This window comes from Typopeltis vanoorti, chromosome 5 (genome assembly GCF_054136105.1).
Source record: "Typopeltis vanoorti isolate ZY-2024b chromosome 5, IOZ_Tvanoo_1.0, whole genome shotgun sequence".
Classification (NCBI taxonomy): domain Eukaryota; kingdom Metazoa; phylum Arthropoda; class Arachnida; order Uropygi; family Thelyphonidae; genus Typopeltis; species Typopeltis vanoorti.
Genome location: NC_143553.1, coordinates 130747304 through 130765812, shown reverse-complemented (window position 1 = coordinate 130765812; position 18509 = coordinate 130747304). Strand labels below are relative to the sequence as shown.

At 34.6% G+C, this 18509-nt stretch overlaps 1 protein-coding gene across 2 annotated transcripts in view; it reads left to right on the top strand.

Annotated features, from left to right (window-relative positions):
• Positions 1–18509, top strand: part of trbd (ubiquitin thioesterase trabid) — a 320379-nt gene that overhangs the window by 92569 nt on the left and 209301 nt on the right. For both annotated transcript variants that reach the window (XM_090393330.1, XM_090393331.1), the window contains one exon: positions 1255–1479. In XM_090393330.1, the coding sequence (XP_090249456.1) occupies positions 1255–1479 (225 nt within the window). The remainder of the gene's footprint in view (positions 1–1254; positions 1480–18509) is intronic.

Sequence of the window (18509 nt, the reverse complement as noted above, 5' to 3'; positions counted from 1 at the left end):
CCCCAGGATTTTCTAAGTAAATTGAGTAACAGCTGTAACAAATTTGCATGAAAATGATCAGTACTATGTAAATAGGGCAAAACATAGAAAACTATAGCTGTATTCTTAATGTTGAACCTATAGAACAGGTGAAATATTCAGATAATTTAGACAGTTTTTAGTTAAGTGGCAAATTGGTAAATTTTGTTTAAAAAAACATTCCTCAAAACACTAAATTAGCAGTATACAAGACAGAGACCACATATATGAGAGTTGTAAGAAAAATTAGGGCCCTGAACAGAGTGTGACAGAGCCAATCTAAGTTGGTATGGTCACTTGAACAGAATGGAAGAAGAAAGGTTTGCAAAACAGGTGTTTGATGCCAAGATAAGAGGAAAAAGACCCAGAGTGAAATCAAGGTTTAGGTGAATTGATTTAGTGAGAAGTGCCTTGAAAGAATGAAATGTTAGATATGGCAGTATTGGAGTGCTGACAAGTAACAGACTAATTTGGAGGAAAATTGTTGATGGAAGATTAATAATAATATAAACTTAATCACTCAGTGCTCTCATAGTAGCCTGAATGAACATCCCCTTTTTATGGTACATATCAGGAAATTGATGATGTTCCATTTCCAAAATTTCAGCAATTCCAGTAGCTCTCTGACTCTCCTAAACAATATGTCACAGTCATCTTGAAATTTTCAGCATCTGTCTATATGAACTACTTTGTTCTGCATGTAAGTTTCAGATTAATTGCATTTCATGAACCTAATATGAACACTTTTTAATTTTTTTCACATCCTTTCCAATGTTGGTCTGGTTGACCAAATGGATAGTGCTCTTTTGCTCCATAACCAGCAAACTGTCAGTTCAAATCTCACTATAGATGAATTGTTTTTAGGCAGTAGATGAATTTCATCATCCAGTGTGAGATCACAATCCTGCTTATTGGAGGTCTGAAGTGGCTAGAAAAATTTCCGTGCTTGTTCTATAGAATTTCTAGATTGTCTAACTCTTAGTCCATTTACAGTACTTTGTACAGTTTACAACTTTATGGGTGTGATTTATATTATAAAAACAGTGACAGGCTAGACAATCTGTCAGCTGATTTAACTTGTTTTGAATAAGACACTTTTTTTTTTTTTGGACAGATTTGAAAGCTGTAAGCCAGTCTGAAAATTACTATAGATAATGGGGATAATGATCAGTTTAATGTAAATGTTAAATTTTATTTGTTAACATAGAAATAATCTTATCATTTGCTTTGTTATAGTGTGTGCTGTGTTTTGCACCACGTCCTAGAACTGAAGGCTCCACCAATCATATTTCAGCAGATTTTGAAGAAAACAGAAGGAGACCACAGACTTCTCATGGAGAGATTGGACAAAGGCTTTCCCCTCCAGGGGCACACTGTGTTGGCAGTAACAATACCACTACAACTGTGACCACTAGTAGTAGGGGTCGACAACAAAATAATAACAGATGTGCAGAAATACAGGTAACTGTTTTATTCGTTTGACGGACTAAAAAAAAAAGTTTCCTTCAATTCTTATTGGTTAAATAGTTTCAGAAAGTTAATTATGATCTGAATTAAAATATTTGGAAATAGTGATCTAGTATTGATTGATATTGATTCTCATTGATATCTTTAAGTGTGGAAAGGGTTTGTTTAAGTATATCTTTGCTGATTAATGTATTCACAGACTTGAATTGTTTTAAATTTCCTTAACATTTTTAGTTCATTTCTGTAGTATATCTTTTTACTTTCTTTTAATTTATAGTGTATTAGATTTCTGTAGTACTTGAAACTGTTTTCATAATATTGATTCTGTTGGTATTTTTAAACATTTTATACACTTTATAATTTTTTTTTAATGTAGTATCTGATTTCCTGTGCAATTCAGGGCTTAGTTTCTTGCATTTTGTCTATTTTTTTTAACTTTGAGTCTTGTATTTTACTATTTAATATATCAGTGGATGGTGTTGGCTATCAGGTGAAAAGATGTGCTGTTAGAAAGCTCCTGAAAGATCTGCGATTTTGTTAATTTATTAAGTGTTTTCTTGGATTTAATTGTGTGTTTTTAGTATATTATTGTAGTTTTTAGTGTAATTATTATACTACAGCATTTTATAACATGATTGCAGAAATATTATTAATCTTTAAAGGTACCTGTGGCATGATTATGAATAAAGAATTACATGATAACCGCAGTAATTAAACTTTAATGAAATGAAAGTATGGATATTTATAGATCTATATGTATGGAGAATTTCAGAACACAAGGACTACATCCGGTTTCACCAATACAGCCACTCTGGTCTTGCTGACCATGCGCTGGATACCTGCCATAGAATACGGTGGAAGAAAGCCATGATAATACACCGTAGTAAATACAAATATGAAAGGCTTTTCATGGAATCAGCTTCAGCCCTAAGAAACAATCCAAAAACCTCAACAAATTCGGCTACATGAGACTTCCTCAAATTTGGGAAACCTACATCAGAAAACCTTCAGCCCAATCGTCCAAGAATACCAACATTGTCCGCCAGGGGGCACCATGAGGACTTTAGGAGAAATAATAGCTTCCTGCTTCTTCCGCACTTACTGTTTGTTGTGCCTGTGTGCATGTGTCTTGTTCTTAAGTTTCTTGAAAATGGCAACGTGACATTGCCGAAATGTTGAAGTATATTAAAATTTATTTTAATGTATATCCTAGTTGACGTTGTAATTTCCTTAAATTATTTAGTAAAAAATCCAATCCAGTTATTCCAGATATCTATGGTATACCTAAAATTCATAAGGAAGATGTTCCATTAAGACCTGTTGTGGATGCCAAGCATTTACTCACATATTACCTTTGTAAATATTTATCTGCTCCTCTGTCTCCACATGCAGGAAAAACATCATCATATGTAAAAAAATTCCATAGACTTCATAAACAAAATAAAGGACATTAAACTTGATTCTACTGACATTGTGTGGCGAGTTTGAATGTTACAAGGCTATTTACCAATGATCTAATCTTGGAAGAAATTTTTCCACTAGACATCGTCAAACTGTTCAGACATTGTTTAGAAAACATTTTCTTTACATTTTAAGTCCTCTATTATGAACAGACAGAAGAGCTAGTCATGGGTGCTTCCATTTCACTCTTTTCATTTACCCTTCTTTTAATCTTCTGCGAACTAAAGGCATTTTATTATTAAAATAGTGTAAGCATTTCATTCTGCCTTCCTTACCACCCATTTATAGTCAAAATCTGGTGAATTTTATCAAAATATTGAGCTGTGAGTATTAGAAGTTGTACATAACTTTTTCCTGTCTTTGCTGAAAGCAATATAGTTGATTCTCACTGCAGAAATAGTTAGCTACAACGAAAAATTTGCTGTCCTCCTGAATTTCTGTTAGAATTCTTCTGGAACTTTAGTTGATACTTTTTTTTTTCTTAAGTGAGGAAGTCATCATGATGTTTGCTATGGTCAGAGGGAACTGTATAAGGAATTTTGATCCTGAGCTATACTCTGAGTTTTTAATATGGTTAACCATCAGATTTGATATACAGCTTTCTCCTGTTACTTAAATACTATAACAGTTTGGTTGATGTTTCCCCTGTCTGGGGTGGGAAATTGAGTATTTCACCTAAACAGCAAGAATAACAATCATGAAAGTTATGTTACCTTCCTCTTGTCATAATTTTAAGGAATGATAATATTTTTGTTGGTTCTTCCTACATCCCAGTATTCCCCCACCTAGTAAATATTGGATTGCTTAATTATGCATCACTTAATTTTTTATGTGAATTCCACTCTCAAAAAGAATGTCAAAACTTATGCTGTCTATTTCTGTTCATGGGCTAAGAAAACCCTGCTGCAGAGATAAACATAAGTTCTGTCAGTTTTACACTTAGCAGGGATTGTTGTCTCACAGGAGAGGCAGTGAAATTCATCTACCTAAATTTAATGATGCAATGATGGATCATCCTTTTGTGCTGAAGATCTCAAGTGATAGTCTGAGATTTTTGATAATGTGTTACAGTCATAGTTATTAGATTAGGAGAGTGTTGTAGTGGACTAAAAACAATTTCTTGTCTCTAGAGCAGAGTTCTTCCTGTATTATTTAATCTCGGTTCATGTATTATGAAATGTGCATACACATTTCATAATACATGATATGTGTCCTGCCTTGCATCCTGCCTTTATGACAATCCTACCCACAATCTACATTTGTAGGTAGGATTGTCATAAAGGCAGGATGCAAGAAATATAAGTGTGCACATTAGAAACATGATTATGTTGAATCCACATGGAATATGTGCAGTCAAATGAGAATTCAACTTTCAATAGTGCATTGCATACTACTGCCATATATTGTCACTAACAGCATGAATGTAGTGACACATTCTGTAATATATATTTTTACAGTAGTACTTTAATTTTGTAAATTGCTATGAGGGATAATAATAATAACTAAACAGTGGTTTGATTACTCTAAATTTAATGTAACCATAAAAATAAACTTCAGTTGTACATGTTTTACTATCTGCGACTAATGGCATTGTCAGAAAGATTAACATTTTTAGGTATAACAAAAAAAGATCTGAGAACAGCAAATTTTTGGAACTCTTAAATAATAACTTGGATTAGTGACACAAGTTATTTGGCATATCAGGTGTAAGCCACTCATTGTTGTGCAAGATTTTTAAAACAAGTCTACATTAGAAATGCTTTCAATGAGGACACTTTCATCTTTTTTTTTTTTTTTTTTTTATTTGATGTCATTCAAGTGTTTTTTTTTTTTACAGATTTCAATAATTCTTTCAGTTAAACCAGTGTATGTTTTGCCACAGGAATGTGGAATATTGTGTACTCCGGGGGAGTTTTTCAAAAGGAACACCATCTTTAAGTAAACATAGGAAATTCTGTAAGTTGTAGACTGGTTTGAAAGCATTTCTAATGTGGACTTGTTTTAAAAATTGCTATATGTATCTCGAAACTGCTAATGTGTGGTGATCCTTGTAATATGTTTTATTTTGTTATATATGTTTGTTTCTCCATGAGGAGTAGTATTCAGTAAACTTTGAAAGTTTATTTATTTAGTAACCTTTAAAAATATAAAAAGAAAAATAAAAGTGACCTCATTTCAGACATTTCCTTAGGACATTTGAAATGGTAATATCTCTCTCTCTCTCACACACACACACACACACACACACACACACACACACACACACACACACACACACACAACTGAAGACAGTCTCTTGAACAGATATCTAAATTTTCCACTTCCATTATACCAGTGACCATTTAACAACTTGCACAACAACAAATGTCTTATGCTTGATATATCAAATGACTTATATGGCTAATCCACGTTATTTTTAATATTTAGCTTAAAAAAAGTTTTTTTAGAAGTTCTCAGATCTCCCAAGGAAGCTGTCCATCAGTAGACAATGAAACATATAGTTTATTTTTATGATTATATTAAACCCATCACTAATCTTGTAATTGTGCAGTTATTGTTACTTGTAAATTGCTTTTTTTAAATGAAATAAATTTTAGCATTACAGGCCATCAGTATTGGTAATGGCTGGTTCAGTTGAGCTGAATCAAGAGTGATTCTTCTGTATAAAGTTTATATAGAGCAGAATTTAATTTTACTAGTTATTTTTGGGGGGAGCTTATGGATCAAAGCTGTATAACTGAGAGGAGATCTCCACATTGCCTTTAAAGGAATGCAGAGAACTGACCAGGGCTTCTGACCTAATGTCCAATCCTCACCTTCTCATGGTGCACCCTGTTGGGTATCTACCTGGATACTGAATGAATGAGGATGGGCTGGCAACTTCGGATTTAGCCGACCAAATTGTATTCTTATTGGTTAAACCAAAATACAAAATGATCATACAACATGACAAAATTTCACGCAGGCTGGGGCATCACCCAGTTAAACAAGGCCCCCCGTTATTTTCGCCAGGGAACCAGGGCGAACAGCGAAAAGTCAGCTACGGAAACAAATCTGAAAACACACCCCTACTCAATATCACCAGCGTTAAAGATCGATACTATCAACATAAGAAGCCTGAACGACGAAGAAGCTAGCTGAGGAAATAGATAAGTACCAGATCGACATAATAGGGGTGACTGAAACAAAAAAGACAAAAACTGGTGAGATCTTTCTGAGCAATAAATACAAAATGTTATATTCAGGCAATAACAATCAAGGAAAAGAAGGAGTATTCAACACGAGGCTAATCTTGAATGGCAGGCAGTCTCAAGTAGAGTGATGTGGGCAAATATCAGAAAGGGGAACTTGACAATGAGACTTATTTGTGCCTATGAATCCCACAGAGGGTTCTACTAAGGTAGAAGTGGAGGAATTTTTTGAGACTTTAGAGAAAGCAACTGACACAATAAAAAAGGAAAAGTTGGTCCTTGTTTGGGATCTAAATAGCAGAGTAGGAAATGATTGTTAGACATACAAAAATATTTTGGGAAAATTTGGAGAAAAGAGCAAAGCTAATGATAATGGCAAATACCTCTTGGATTTGCCATTATTGCTCAGGACATGGACTGGTTATTGCTAATACCATGATCCAACATAAAAATGTGCAGAAATTCACATGGAGAGAAGAGGCAAGGAATAAGAAAAGTCTCATTGACTATGTTATTGTTGATAGTGATGTTTTCTCCCTTGTGCAAGACATCAGTGTACAGATGATTTGAAATTGGAAGTGATCACTATTTAGTGTTAAGCAGGATAAAATTGAATTTCATATTGAAAAGCATGACATGTAAGAAAGTTTTAAAGCTAATAAAAGTTGAGCAGCTCTCAGATGTGAACTGTAGACTAAAATACACAAAGATTATTGAAGAAAAAATGAAAGAGTTTGAGAACAGGAACCAAACCTTGGAGATTTGGTGGCAACCCCTGAAGAAAACCCTGATTGATTCAGCCAGAGGCATGTGGTGAGGTTGTCTGCAAGGATTGAAAAATTAAAACTCTATGGTGGGCACAGGAAGTTAAACAGGTGGTGAAGGAAATGAAGAAAGCATATCAAAAGTTCCTGGCAAATAAATCAGCCTGTGCTCTTAGAGAATACAGAGAAAAATGTAAGAAAGCTAAACACTTTGTAAAACTAGCTAAATAAAAGTCATGGGAGGACTTTGGCAAGAACATAGAAAATAAATATCAAGAAGGTGGTAAGATATTCTGGAGGTTGTTGAATAAGCTTAGAAATGGAGGAAAGAATGCTGTAAAAGGAGATAGAGATAATAAAGATGACATGAAAACAGGAGAAAAAGATATCCTTGAAGTGTGGAGTAATTACTTTGAAAAATTGCTAAATGAAACAAGCAGTGTTAGTACAGCGGTAAAAAACGGGCGTACAGTCAGGAAGACATATCCATACAATTGAAGTAGAAAAAGCCATCATAGGCTTGAAATATGGAAAGGCAGCAGGAGTAGATGATATTTGATCAGAAATGCTGAAGTATGGTAGTATGAAAGTGTTATAGTGATTGCACTGCATAGTTCAGAAGGGCAAATTCCTGATGATTGGAGTAGAGCTCTCATAGTACCTATATATAAAAAGGGAAATAAAACTGAATGTGAGAAGTACAGAGGTATTTCCCTACTGAGTTCCTGGTAAGATTTATGCCAGTATACTTGAGAAATGGTTGAGACAAACTGTGGAAGAAAAGCTTGGGGAAGAACAAGCTGGATTCAGGCCAAATAGAGGCTGTCAGGATCAGATCTTCACTTTACGACAAATAGTGGAGAAATCATGGGAATATAACAAAGATCTGTATTTAAGTTTTGTCAATCTGGAAAAGGCATATGACAAGGTACCAAGAGAGAAGCTATTCTGTATATTAGAGTTATATATCCTGTCAGTGGTGCATTATATCAAGCAATACTTAGTCTTTGTTAGAATTGAAGGAAGTACAGGAAGATGGTTTAATGTTAAATCTAGTTTTAAACAAGGATGTACATTATCCTCTCTGTTATTCATTATCTATATGGATCACATTATGAAAGAAAGTGGCATTAAACATGATATCAAAATTGGAGATGTTAATGTCTGCTCTTTGCTTTATGCAGAAGGTGTTATACTTCTAAATAAATCTGCTACAAGTCTGCAAGATTCCCTGACTAAATTGAATAACTGTTGTAATAGATATGGTATGAAGATCAGCAATAAAAAGACAAAGACAATGAAAATAGGCAAAATCGTTGAAAATGTCAACTGCATTGTGAATGGAGAACCTGTGGGACAAGTAAAACTTTTCAGCTACTTAGGGACGATTTTAAGTGAAGATGGTAAATTAAATATGGAAATCGACAACAGAATCAACAAAGCTGGTATGGTAGGAAGTCAATTGAATAAATTGATATGGAATAAGAGAGAAAGTAATCGGACACTAAATTTGCTGTATACAAGACAGTGTTCAAACCAATTTTAAGTTATGGATCTGAAAGCTAGGTTAGAAATAAATCACTTGACCAAAGACTTGACCACAGATATGAGAGTCCTTAGAAAGATTAGAGGCGTGAACAGATGGCATCAATGGCAATATCATATTAAAAACGAGGATATTAGGAAAGAACTTGATATTGTCAGCATGCAGGAATGCATTAGCAGAGCTAATCTCAGATGATATGGTCACTTAAACAGAATGGGCGATGAAAGATTAGCAAAACAAAACAAGAAAGATTAGATCGTTTTCCTGCCAACCTGGCAGGAAAATGACCCAGAGGTAGACCAAGATATAGGTGGATGGATACGGTACAATGTGCCTTAGACCAGTGCTTCCCAAACTCATGAATGTAAAGGCCCTCCTTTGGAAAAATTAAAATATTTGACAGCCCCCAGTGCCCATCGGGAAAAAAATCCTAATACAGACATATATTATTATTATATTTATTGTATTTATATTCAATACAAACATACACAGCGAATATTGCAAAAATCAAATCCAAATATTACATTTTTAGCATCTTACATGCACATTTGATATGGCATACACTTAGTCTTAAAACATTTAAAATTTGTTTTCATTATTTTACCCCCCCCCCCTCAACAAAACTAACGGCGCCCAAGGGAGCCACGGCCCACAGTTTGTGAAGCACTGCCTTAGACGATAGAAATATAAGATCTGATCATGTTGGAGTCTTGACAAGTAACAGACTGGTTTGGAGGAAAATTCGAATTAAGAAGTTAGTAATGATGTAAATTTTTCATGTAGTACTATCATATCCTGTATACTTGGCAGGAATTTGATGATGATGGATGTTATTTTTTGAGTTACCAAAATAAATTTTCTCTGAAAGGAAGACGTGTGTTAATAATTTTATTCAAAATCCTTGAACATTATCCACACTTCAGTTCTTAGAAAAGTGTGGTAATGTCCAAGTGCCTAATGCTAAAAGTGCAACATCTTGGTTGCACTTATAACCACTACCTACATTTTTTTATTTGGATTGCTTTACTTCACTTGTTTGAGGACCAGTTTGATTAATGGCAAAGGATTCTGAATGGATTGAGCAAAGCAGTCTTCATATCAGTGAAAAAATTATTTTTAGTGGAAAGAAAGTAAATATTTACTAATGTTTGAAAAGAATCAAATTTGAATTACTTTCAGATATGAACTTTGAACTTAATATGTAAATGTTACTGGTGTAAAAGGATGTATTTGAAAACAAGAACCAATGCTTAGAGATTTGAGTAATAAAATCTGAAGGAAACTGATTCAAGGATAGAATAATCAAAACATATTGATGGATTCTCTACCTTTCTTTTTTTACAGGTTTTTGTCCACTTGTCAGCAGTTAAATTGTGTTGCCTGGAGCTAGGTTTTTTCCCATCCATTCATAAATCGTCATCTAAATTCATGTCTCTCATGATTCATACCATTCCTCCTCCTCTCCAAGTTACTTTTGGTTTCCAATGTTTATCTGGTAGAGACAATTTACATACCTTAGTTTTCCCCATCTTGTATCATTCATCCTTCTGATATGACCATACCAGCATAAAGTTTATCTTTCCAATCTTTCAACTACAGAATCTAGCTGACGCGTCCATTGTCTGATAATTTCATTATGAATTCACTGGGCTAATCTAGAGATGGAATGGCTTCTTCTTAGACTATCCATTTCTACTGCATATAGTCTGTTTCTGGTGCTGTGTTTAATACAATCTTTCACCTCTGTATATCAAAATATTTTCAATAATGAACCTCATCATAGTCTTTTTTGTTCTTTCATGTCCTTTTTACTCCATAGAACCTCATTTATGATATACAGTGCTCCTCTTGCATAACTTATGCGATAATCTACAACTTTCTCACAAGTGCTAGATTTATGCAATATTGTCAGTAGAAATTTAAATCTTGACCAATTTTGTTTTTCCTACTTGTATATCCATCAGTCATATCTATCTCCTTCTGTCACTAGATATTCTGCTTTATGAAGATTTATCTGAAGTCTTATTCATACACCCTCTGTCCAAAAAGAAACCGAACTTTTGATAGAAAATAAAACACGGGCCAATTATAATTATTCAAATCATTTATTTCAATTAATTCGTTAAATAGTTTTTTATATCGGTTTTTGATATACTGTTGAGGGTCATGGTTACTGCCGCTTGAACGTTTTCAGTGGTGTCATATCACTTTCCTTTCATCAGCAAATGAAGTCAGGGGAAAGAGAAAGAAGTCACAGGGTGCTAAATCAGGTGAATACGGTGAGTGATTCAACATATAAACTTCGTTTTTGCTCAAAAACTGTCTCACAATGTTCGAACAATGAGATGGTGCATTATTGTGCAAAAGTGACCAGCTGCCTGCATCACGATATTCATGCTGTTCGCGACGAATTCTTGCTATGAATCACTTCAAAACTCTGAGATAAAATTCACCATTGACTGTTTGGCCAGGCAGAACAAATTCTTTGTGGATAATGTCCTTGGAATCGTAGAAACAAATCAGCATTGTCTTTACTTTTGACTTCTCCAAGCGACTTTTTTTTTTTTTTGGATGTCCCTCTTCTGGTGGTTTTCACTCAGCACTCTGGCTCTTTGTTTCGAGCTCATACTCAAAACACCATGTTTCGTCACCAGTAACGATCATTTCAAGGAAGTTTGAGTCCTTATGAGCGGTTTTAATGAGGTCCTTGCAATGTTTAATTCAATACATATTTTGGTCGTCGGTCAACTTGTGGGAACAAATTATGAATTCAATTTACAAAGTCCCAAATTCTCAGTCAAAATGTTGTGCACAGTTGATTTTGGAATCCCCAATTCATCTTCAATCAATCTCATGGACGATTTCAGGTTTACTTTGATGAAATCATGCACTTTTTGGATGTTAACTTCGCCCAGTCAAGTTTTTGGACGGCCCGGCTTTTTGTCATCCTCAAGTCTCACGACCACTTTGAAATCACTTAAACCACTCATAAACTTGAGTATGGGATAAGCATTCATCACTGTATGCTTTTTGATGCGTTTCGGTAAAACATTTACCAAGTTTAATACAAAAGTCAATCATAGCTCTCTGTTTGAAACTCATTTCCCGACTGTTCAAAACACACTGTCACTCTTGGCACTATAACTCAGCTTCTAATGAAACAAATATCATAAACAGTTGACACAACACTAATGAAGGTTGCCGCTTTGAAAACAAAAAGATACAAAAGGCGGTGCTACTAGTTCTTCTATTTTCGAAAAGTTCAGTTTCTTTTTGGACAGAGCATATACCTCTATTTACTTTTTAGTCATGTATTCTATATCATCTTTGTGTTGAACTATTATCACCTTGTTTTTTTTCAAAAAAGCAAAGAATGCATCGCTTGCTGTGACTAGAACATCCATCCCTTGAGAGGGCACACACTGTTACATCCTGCCTTAGTTCTTTGGTTTTTCTGAATTCTTTCAAAATCTTTTGATCGAACTTTGGTTGTCCAAGCTGTGTCATAGATCTTTTTAAGCTGGAGATAAGGTTCATACACTCCATGTTTCCTTAGTGTCTTCTACAGTGGGATAATCCACCATGTCATGTGCCTTTTCTAGGTCTATAAAATCTCTATGAAGTTCTTGTACTTACACAATTACCTTCTCTAATATCTGGTAAGTTATGATGTTAATCCATGTAGACCCCTCCCCCCCCCAGTAAATCCTGCCTCCTGTTCCAAAATGTTCATATGAACGAAGGCTTTCAGTTGATGCTTCCCTGTTCAGTAGCATGCTATGTAAAAAAAAAAAATATATCTATATATGTATATTGATCCCATGTATGAGATGTCGAAGAATCTGTAAATACATCAGTGACATATGTGGGATGCAGGGTAGGATTGAGATAAAATGTTTATTGACTTTTTTTTAAAGAGTAGTTTTAGAATACAGTGGTATCTCGCAAATCTGAACTAATAAAAACCAAAATGTTCATATAAACGAAGGCTTTCAGTTGATGCTTCCCTGTTCAGTAGCATGCTATGTAAAAAAAAAAAATATATCTATATATGTATATTGATCCCATGTATGAGATGTCGAAGAATCTGTAAATACATCAGTGACATATGTGGGATGCAGGGTAGGATTGAGATAAAATGTTTATTGACTTTTTTTTAAAGAGTAGTTTTAGAATACAGTGGTATCTCGCAAATCTGAACTAATAAAAACCGTGCTCAACTGGATTAGCAAATTTTCGCCCAAGAGACAATTTAATTTTACATCAATTTAATTCTGTAAATAAATGAAGTATCTGATAGAAAAAAAGCTACTATACTGTAATGTAAAACTTAAAAAAATAATACAGTACACAAGTTTATTTTACTAAAAAATTTAGTTTGTATGTACCTGTATTGTTGAGGATTCTGATTTAATAAAATTGTAATAAAAACTATCAGTACATAACTTAATTTGTGTAAAAAATATCACTTTCTTGTTCACAACACACAAAAAAAGTTTCACAAAATAACACAAAAAAGTTTTTTTTTATTATTTCTTTGTAAAAAAAGTCACTGATTTTCTTTTGCTTCTTGGAAGCTAAACTTTAAAACTAGCAACTGCCTCTTCATGTGTTACTTTTTTTCTTCGAGTTCTTTATCATCAGCATCATCTTCTAATTCATTCTGCAGCATCATATTTATAATTTCAGCATCTGATTTGATTTCGAATTCACTTTCGATTCTACCTTTAATTCATTTCGTAACATCTGTTTTTGAAATTTCAACATCTGGATTTATATTTTTAACCAAATCATGCATGTTTTGAATTTCCTCTTTTTGTGTATCACCATAGTTATCTTGGTAAATTCTAGAAGGCCACAGTTTTTTCCATGACGCTCGAATTGCTTCAGGTTCGACGGCTTCCCAGGCAGATATGCACACACAATAAATCAAAATAGACCTACAGTATAACCGTACAATCAGCAACATGAAAAAATACTCTACTGTAATAATAATAGTTAAAACAATAATTATTAAATAAAAATAATAGTACACAATATAAAAATACGTAATAAATAAAACTTTTTTCCTTCAAACCGCAGTTCAGATTACTGGAGGGTTCGGACTAAAGAGGAAGGCTCTTCCAGCTCCCAGAGGTAGATGGAATAAGAGGAAGAGGAGAAGCAGGTTTAGTATGTTTGCAGCTGCACCGAAAAGGGATGCTGGGCAGCATCTGCTCTTTTATTAACAGGTGCAGAAGTGGAGGAATGATAGTTACCAGTGTAGAATAGACATAGTGCCAAAACATTGCATCTATGAGATAGAGGTTAAAATGAATCTGTAAGAGAGGATTTATCTATGAGTCATATTGCTCTTCTTTGGATATTGGCAAGAAGTTTTAAGGAAATTTTAGGTGCACCACCCCTAACATGTGAGCAGTATTCTAAGGATGAGTGGATTTGTGTCTAGAGTTAAGGTGTCAAATAACATCTTGAATGAAAGAGAATGCATAGTTTTTTGGATGCTGAGAAAGGTGTTGATGTGATGTGTTTATGCCAGAAGAGACTAGAGATAAATGTTAGTCTGAGCAGAGAGTTCTAATCCTGTTAGGTGAGTTGTGTATTACTGAGGGTAAGAACAGTTGAATTGAGATCACTTTTGCGAAAGTAAAGACTGCATTTTGGTGGCATTGAAAGTCATCAGACTTCTCTCACACCATTGAATACGTAGATAAATGTATATATATAGAAAATGTATATAATAGTATATGTATATATATAATGTAAAATGTATGTAGAAAATGAATCTGCTGCTTCATGATTGCAATACTTACTCTCAGCTTAATGATGAACTTACCAAAAGTTATCTCAAAAAACTTAACAAGTTACTGGCTGAAATAAAATCCATACATCAAGGAAACCATAAAAATACTCAAAACATGCCATGCAAGACCTCCTAGAATATATGGTTCACCAAAATTACATAAAAGTAACTGTCCACTCAGACTTATTGTGGATTTTATAGGTTCCCACATATAAAATATCAAGATTCCTGTCTAACCTTCTCCATCCCCCTCACTGGCCATTTAACCTCTTTGATAAAAGATTGTAGAATTTCATACAAGAATAAAAGACATTAAACTAGAAGATACAGACATGCTAGTAAGCTTTGACATTGTCATCCTCTTCGCTAATATCCCTCACAAAGAAACAATAGAATTGTTAACTGAAAAATTTCCATTGGACATAGTGGAATTATTCAAATTTGCAATTATATCTTCACATGGAAAAATAAAATATATAAACAACAGGAAGGAACAGCAGTGGGCTCACCCTTATCACCTAACTTAGCCAACTTTTTTCTTGAACACCTAGAAGATAGAATTTTCATTCTTGACCCAAAACTAACAATGTTATAGTTTAGAGTCACACAGAACCTGAACTGTATTCATTTCTACAAAGCATCACCACCCTGCATCCTCATATCAAGTTCACACGAGAAAAGGAATCATCATCATCAAATTCCTGTGATGTACCCTCAAGGGGTATACAGGATATGGTAGTACTACATGAAAATTTTACATCATTACTAACTTCCTATCTGCAATTTTCCTCCAAATCAGTCCGTTACTTGTCAAGACTCCAACATTATCAGATCTTATATTTCTATTGTCTAAGGCACTATGTACCATATCAATCCACTTATATCTTGTCTTCCTCTGGGTCGTTTTCCTTCCGACCTGGCAGAGAATACTTGTTTTGCTAATCGTTCCACGCCCATTCTGTTTAAGTGACCATAGCATCTGAGATTAGCTCTGCTAATGCATTCCTGGATGCTGACAATGTCAAGTTCTTTTCCCAATATCCTCATTTTTAATATGATATTGCCATTGATATCATCTGTTCACGCCTCTAATGTTTCTTAGGACTCTCATATCTGCAGTCTCTAGTCTTTGGTCAAGTGTTTTACTTCTGACCCAGCTCTCAGATCCATAAGTTAAAACTGGTTTGAACACTATCTTGTATACAGCTAATTTAGTGTTCCGACTAATTTCTCTCTTATTCCATATGAATTTATTCAATTGACTTCCTACCATACCAGCTTTGTTGATTCTGTTGTCTATTTCCATATTTAATTTACCATCTTCAGTAAAAATATTGCCTAAGTAGCTGAAATGTTTTACTTGTTTCACAGGTTCCCCGTTCACAACACAGTTGACATTTTCAATGACTCTGCCTATTTTCATTGTCTTTGTCTTTTTATTGCTGACCTTCATACCATATCTATTACAACAGCTATTAAATTTAGTCAGGGAATCTTGCAAACTTGTAGCGGATTTATTTAGAAGTATAACACCTTCTGCATAAAGCAAAGAGCAGACATTAACATCTCCAATTTTGATATCATGTTTAATGCCACTTTCTTTCATAATGTGATCCATATAGATAATGAATAACAAAGAGGATAATGTACATCCTTGTTTAAAACTAGATTTAACATTAAACCATCTTCCTGTACTTCCTTCAATTCTGACTGCTGACTTACAACTCAAATAAAGACTAAGTATTGCTTGATATAATGCCCCATTGACACCATGTAACTGTAGCATATTGAATAGCTTCTCTCTCTTGGTACCTTGTCATATGCCTTTTCCAGATCGACAAAACTTAAATACGGATCTTTGTTATATTCCCATGATTTCTCCACTATCTGTCGTAAAGTGAAGATTTTACGACAAATAGTTGATCCTGACAGCCTCTATTTGGCCTGAATCCAGCTTGTTCTTCACGAAGCTTTTCTTCCACAATTCTTCTCAACCATTTCTCAAGTATACTTGCATAGATCTTGCCAGGAACACTCAGTAAGGAAATACCTCTGTAATTCTCACATTCAGTTTTATTTCCCATTTTACATACAAGTACTATTAGAGCTCTACTCCAATCATCGGGAATTTGCTGCTCTGTCCAGGCCTTCTGAACTATGCAGTGCTGTCACTGAAACACTTTCATACCACCATACTTCAGCATTTCTGGTCAAATATCATCTACTCCTGCTGCCTTTCCATATTTCAAGCCTTTGATGGCTTTTTTTTTCTACTTCAAGTATGGATATGTATTCCCGTTTTTTACCACTCTACTATTATCACTGCTTGTTTCATTTAGCAATTTTTTGAAGTAATTAATCCATACTTAAAGGATATCTTTTTCTTTTGTTTTCATATCACCTTTATTATTTCTAACTCCTTTTACAGCACTCTTTCCTCCATTTCTAAGCTTATTCAACAACCTCTAGAATATTTCGCAATCTACCCATGACTTTTATTTAGCTAGTTTTACAAAGTGTTTAGCTTTCTTACATTTGCCTCTGTATTCTCTAAGAGCACAAGCTGATTTATTTGCCAGGAACTTTTGATATGCTTTGTTCTTTTCCTTCACCACCTCTTTAACTTCTTGTGCCCACCATAGAGTTCTGATTTTTCTATCCTTGCAGACAACTTCACCCCATGCCTTTCTGGCTGAATCAATCAGGGTTTTCTTCAGGGGTTGCCACCGAATCTTCGAGATTTGATTCCTGTTCTCAAACTCTTTCATTTTTTCTTCAATAATCTTTGTGTATTTTAGTCTACAGTTCACATCTGAGAGCTGCGTAACTTTTATTCGATTTAAAACTTTCTTACATGTTATTCTTTTCAATATGAAATTCAATTTTATCTTGCTCAAGACTAGATAGTGATCACTTCCAATTTCAAATCCTCTGTATACTCTGGTGTCCTGCACCAGGGAGAAAACATCAACAATAACATAGTCAATGAGACTTTTCTTATTCATAGCCTCTTCTCTCCATGTGAATTTGTGCACATTTTTATGTTGGAACATGGTGTTAGTAATAACCAGTCCATGTCCTGAGCAGAAATCCAACAGATATTTGCCATTATTATTAGCTTTGCTCTTTTCTCCAAATTTTCCCAAAATATTTCTGTATGTCTCTCAATCATTTCCTACTGTGCTATTTAGATCCTCAACAAGGACCAACTTTTCCTTTTTCATTGTGTCAGTTGCTTTTTCTAAAGCATCAAAAAATTCCCCCACTTCTACCTTAGTAGAACCTTCTGTGGGACCATAGGCACCATAAGTCTCATTGTCCAATTCCTCATTCTGATATTAGCCCACATCACTCTACTTGAGACTTCCTGCCATTCAAGAAGATTAGCCTCTTATTTTGTGTTGAATACTATGGCTAATCCTTCTTTTCCTTGATTGTCATTTTCAGAATATAACATTTTGTATTTATTGCTCAGAAAGATCTCACCAGTTTTTGCCTTTTTTGTTTCAGTCATCCCTATTATTATTTTGATTTGGTACTTATCTAACTCCTCAGCTAGCTCCATTTCTTTGCCCTTCAGGCTTCTTATGTTGATAGTACTCATCTTTAACTCTGGTGGTGTTGACTTGGGATGTGCTTTCAGATTTGTTCCAGTAGCTGACTTTTCGCTGTTCACCCTGGTTCCCTGGCCTCTGTTTAACCAGCACCGGCTGGTTAAACGGAGGGCCTTGTTTAACCAGCCGGTGCCCCAGCTGGCATGAAATTTTGTCATGTTGTACTATCATTTTGTATATTGGTTTTTAGCCAATAAGAATACAATTTGGTCAGCTAAATCCCAAATTGCCAGCCCATCCTTTTTCATTCAGTATCCAGGTAGATACCCAACAGGGTGCACCACGAGAAGGTGAGGATTGGACATTAGGTCAGAAGCCCTGGTCAATTCTCTGCATTCCTTTAAAGGTTATGTGGAGGTCTCCTCTCAGTTATACAGCTTTGACCCTTAAGCACCCCCCCCCCCCCTCAAAAAAAAAAGGAATCATCAAAAGGTATTTCCTTTCTTGATGTACATATCCAGTGCAAAAAAGATGGATTCATTTCCACTGTCTACTGAAAATCAACTTTTTCAGGTCATTATATCCATAATACATCAGCTCACCATCCATCCCAAAAATATGGCAGCATCAAATCTTTAGTATCCAGAGCACACAAGATTTCTTATTCCGAAGAATCCTTAAAACAAGAATTGAAAATTATGTAAG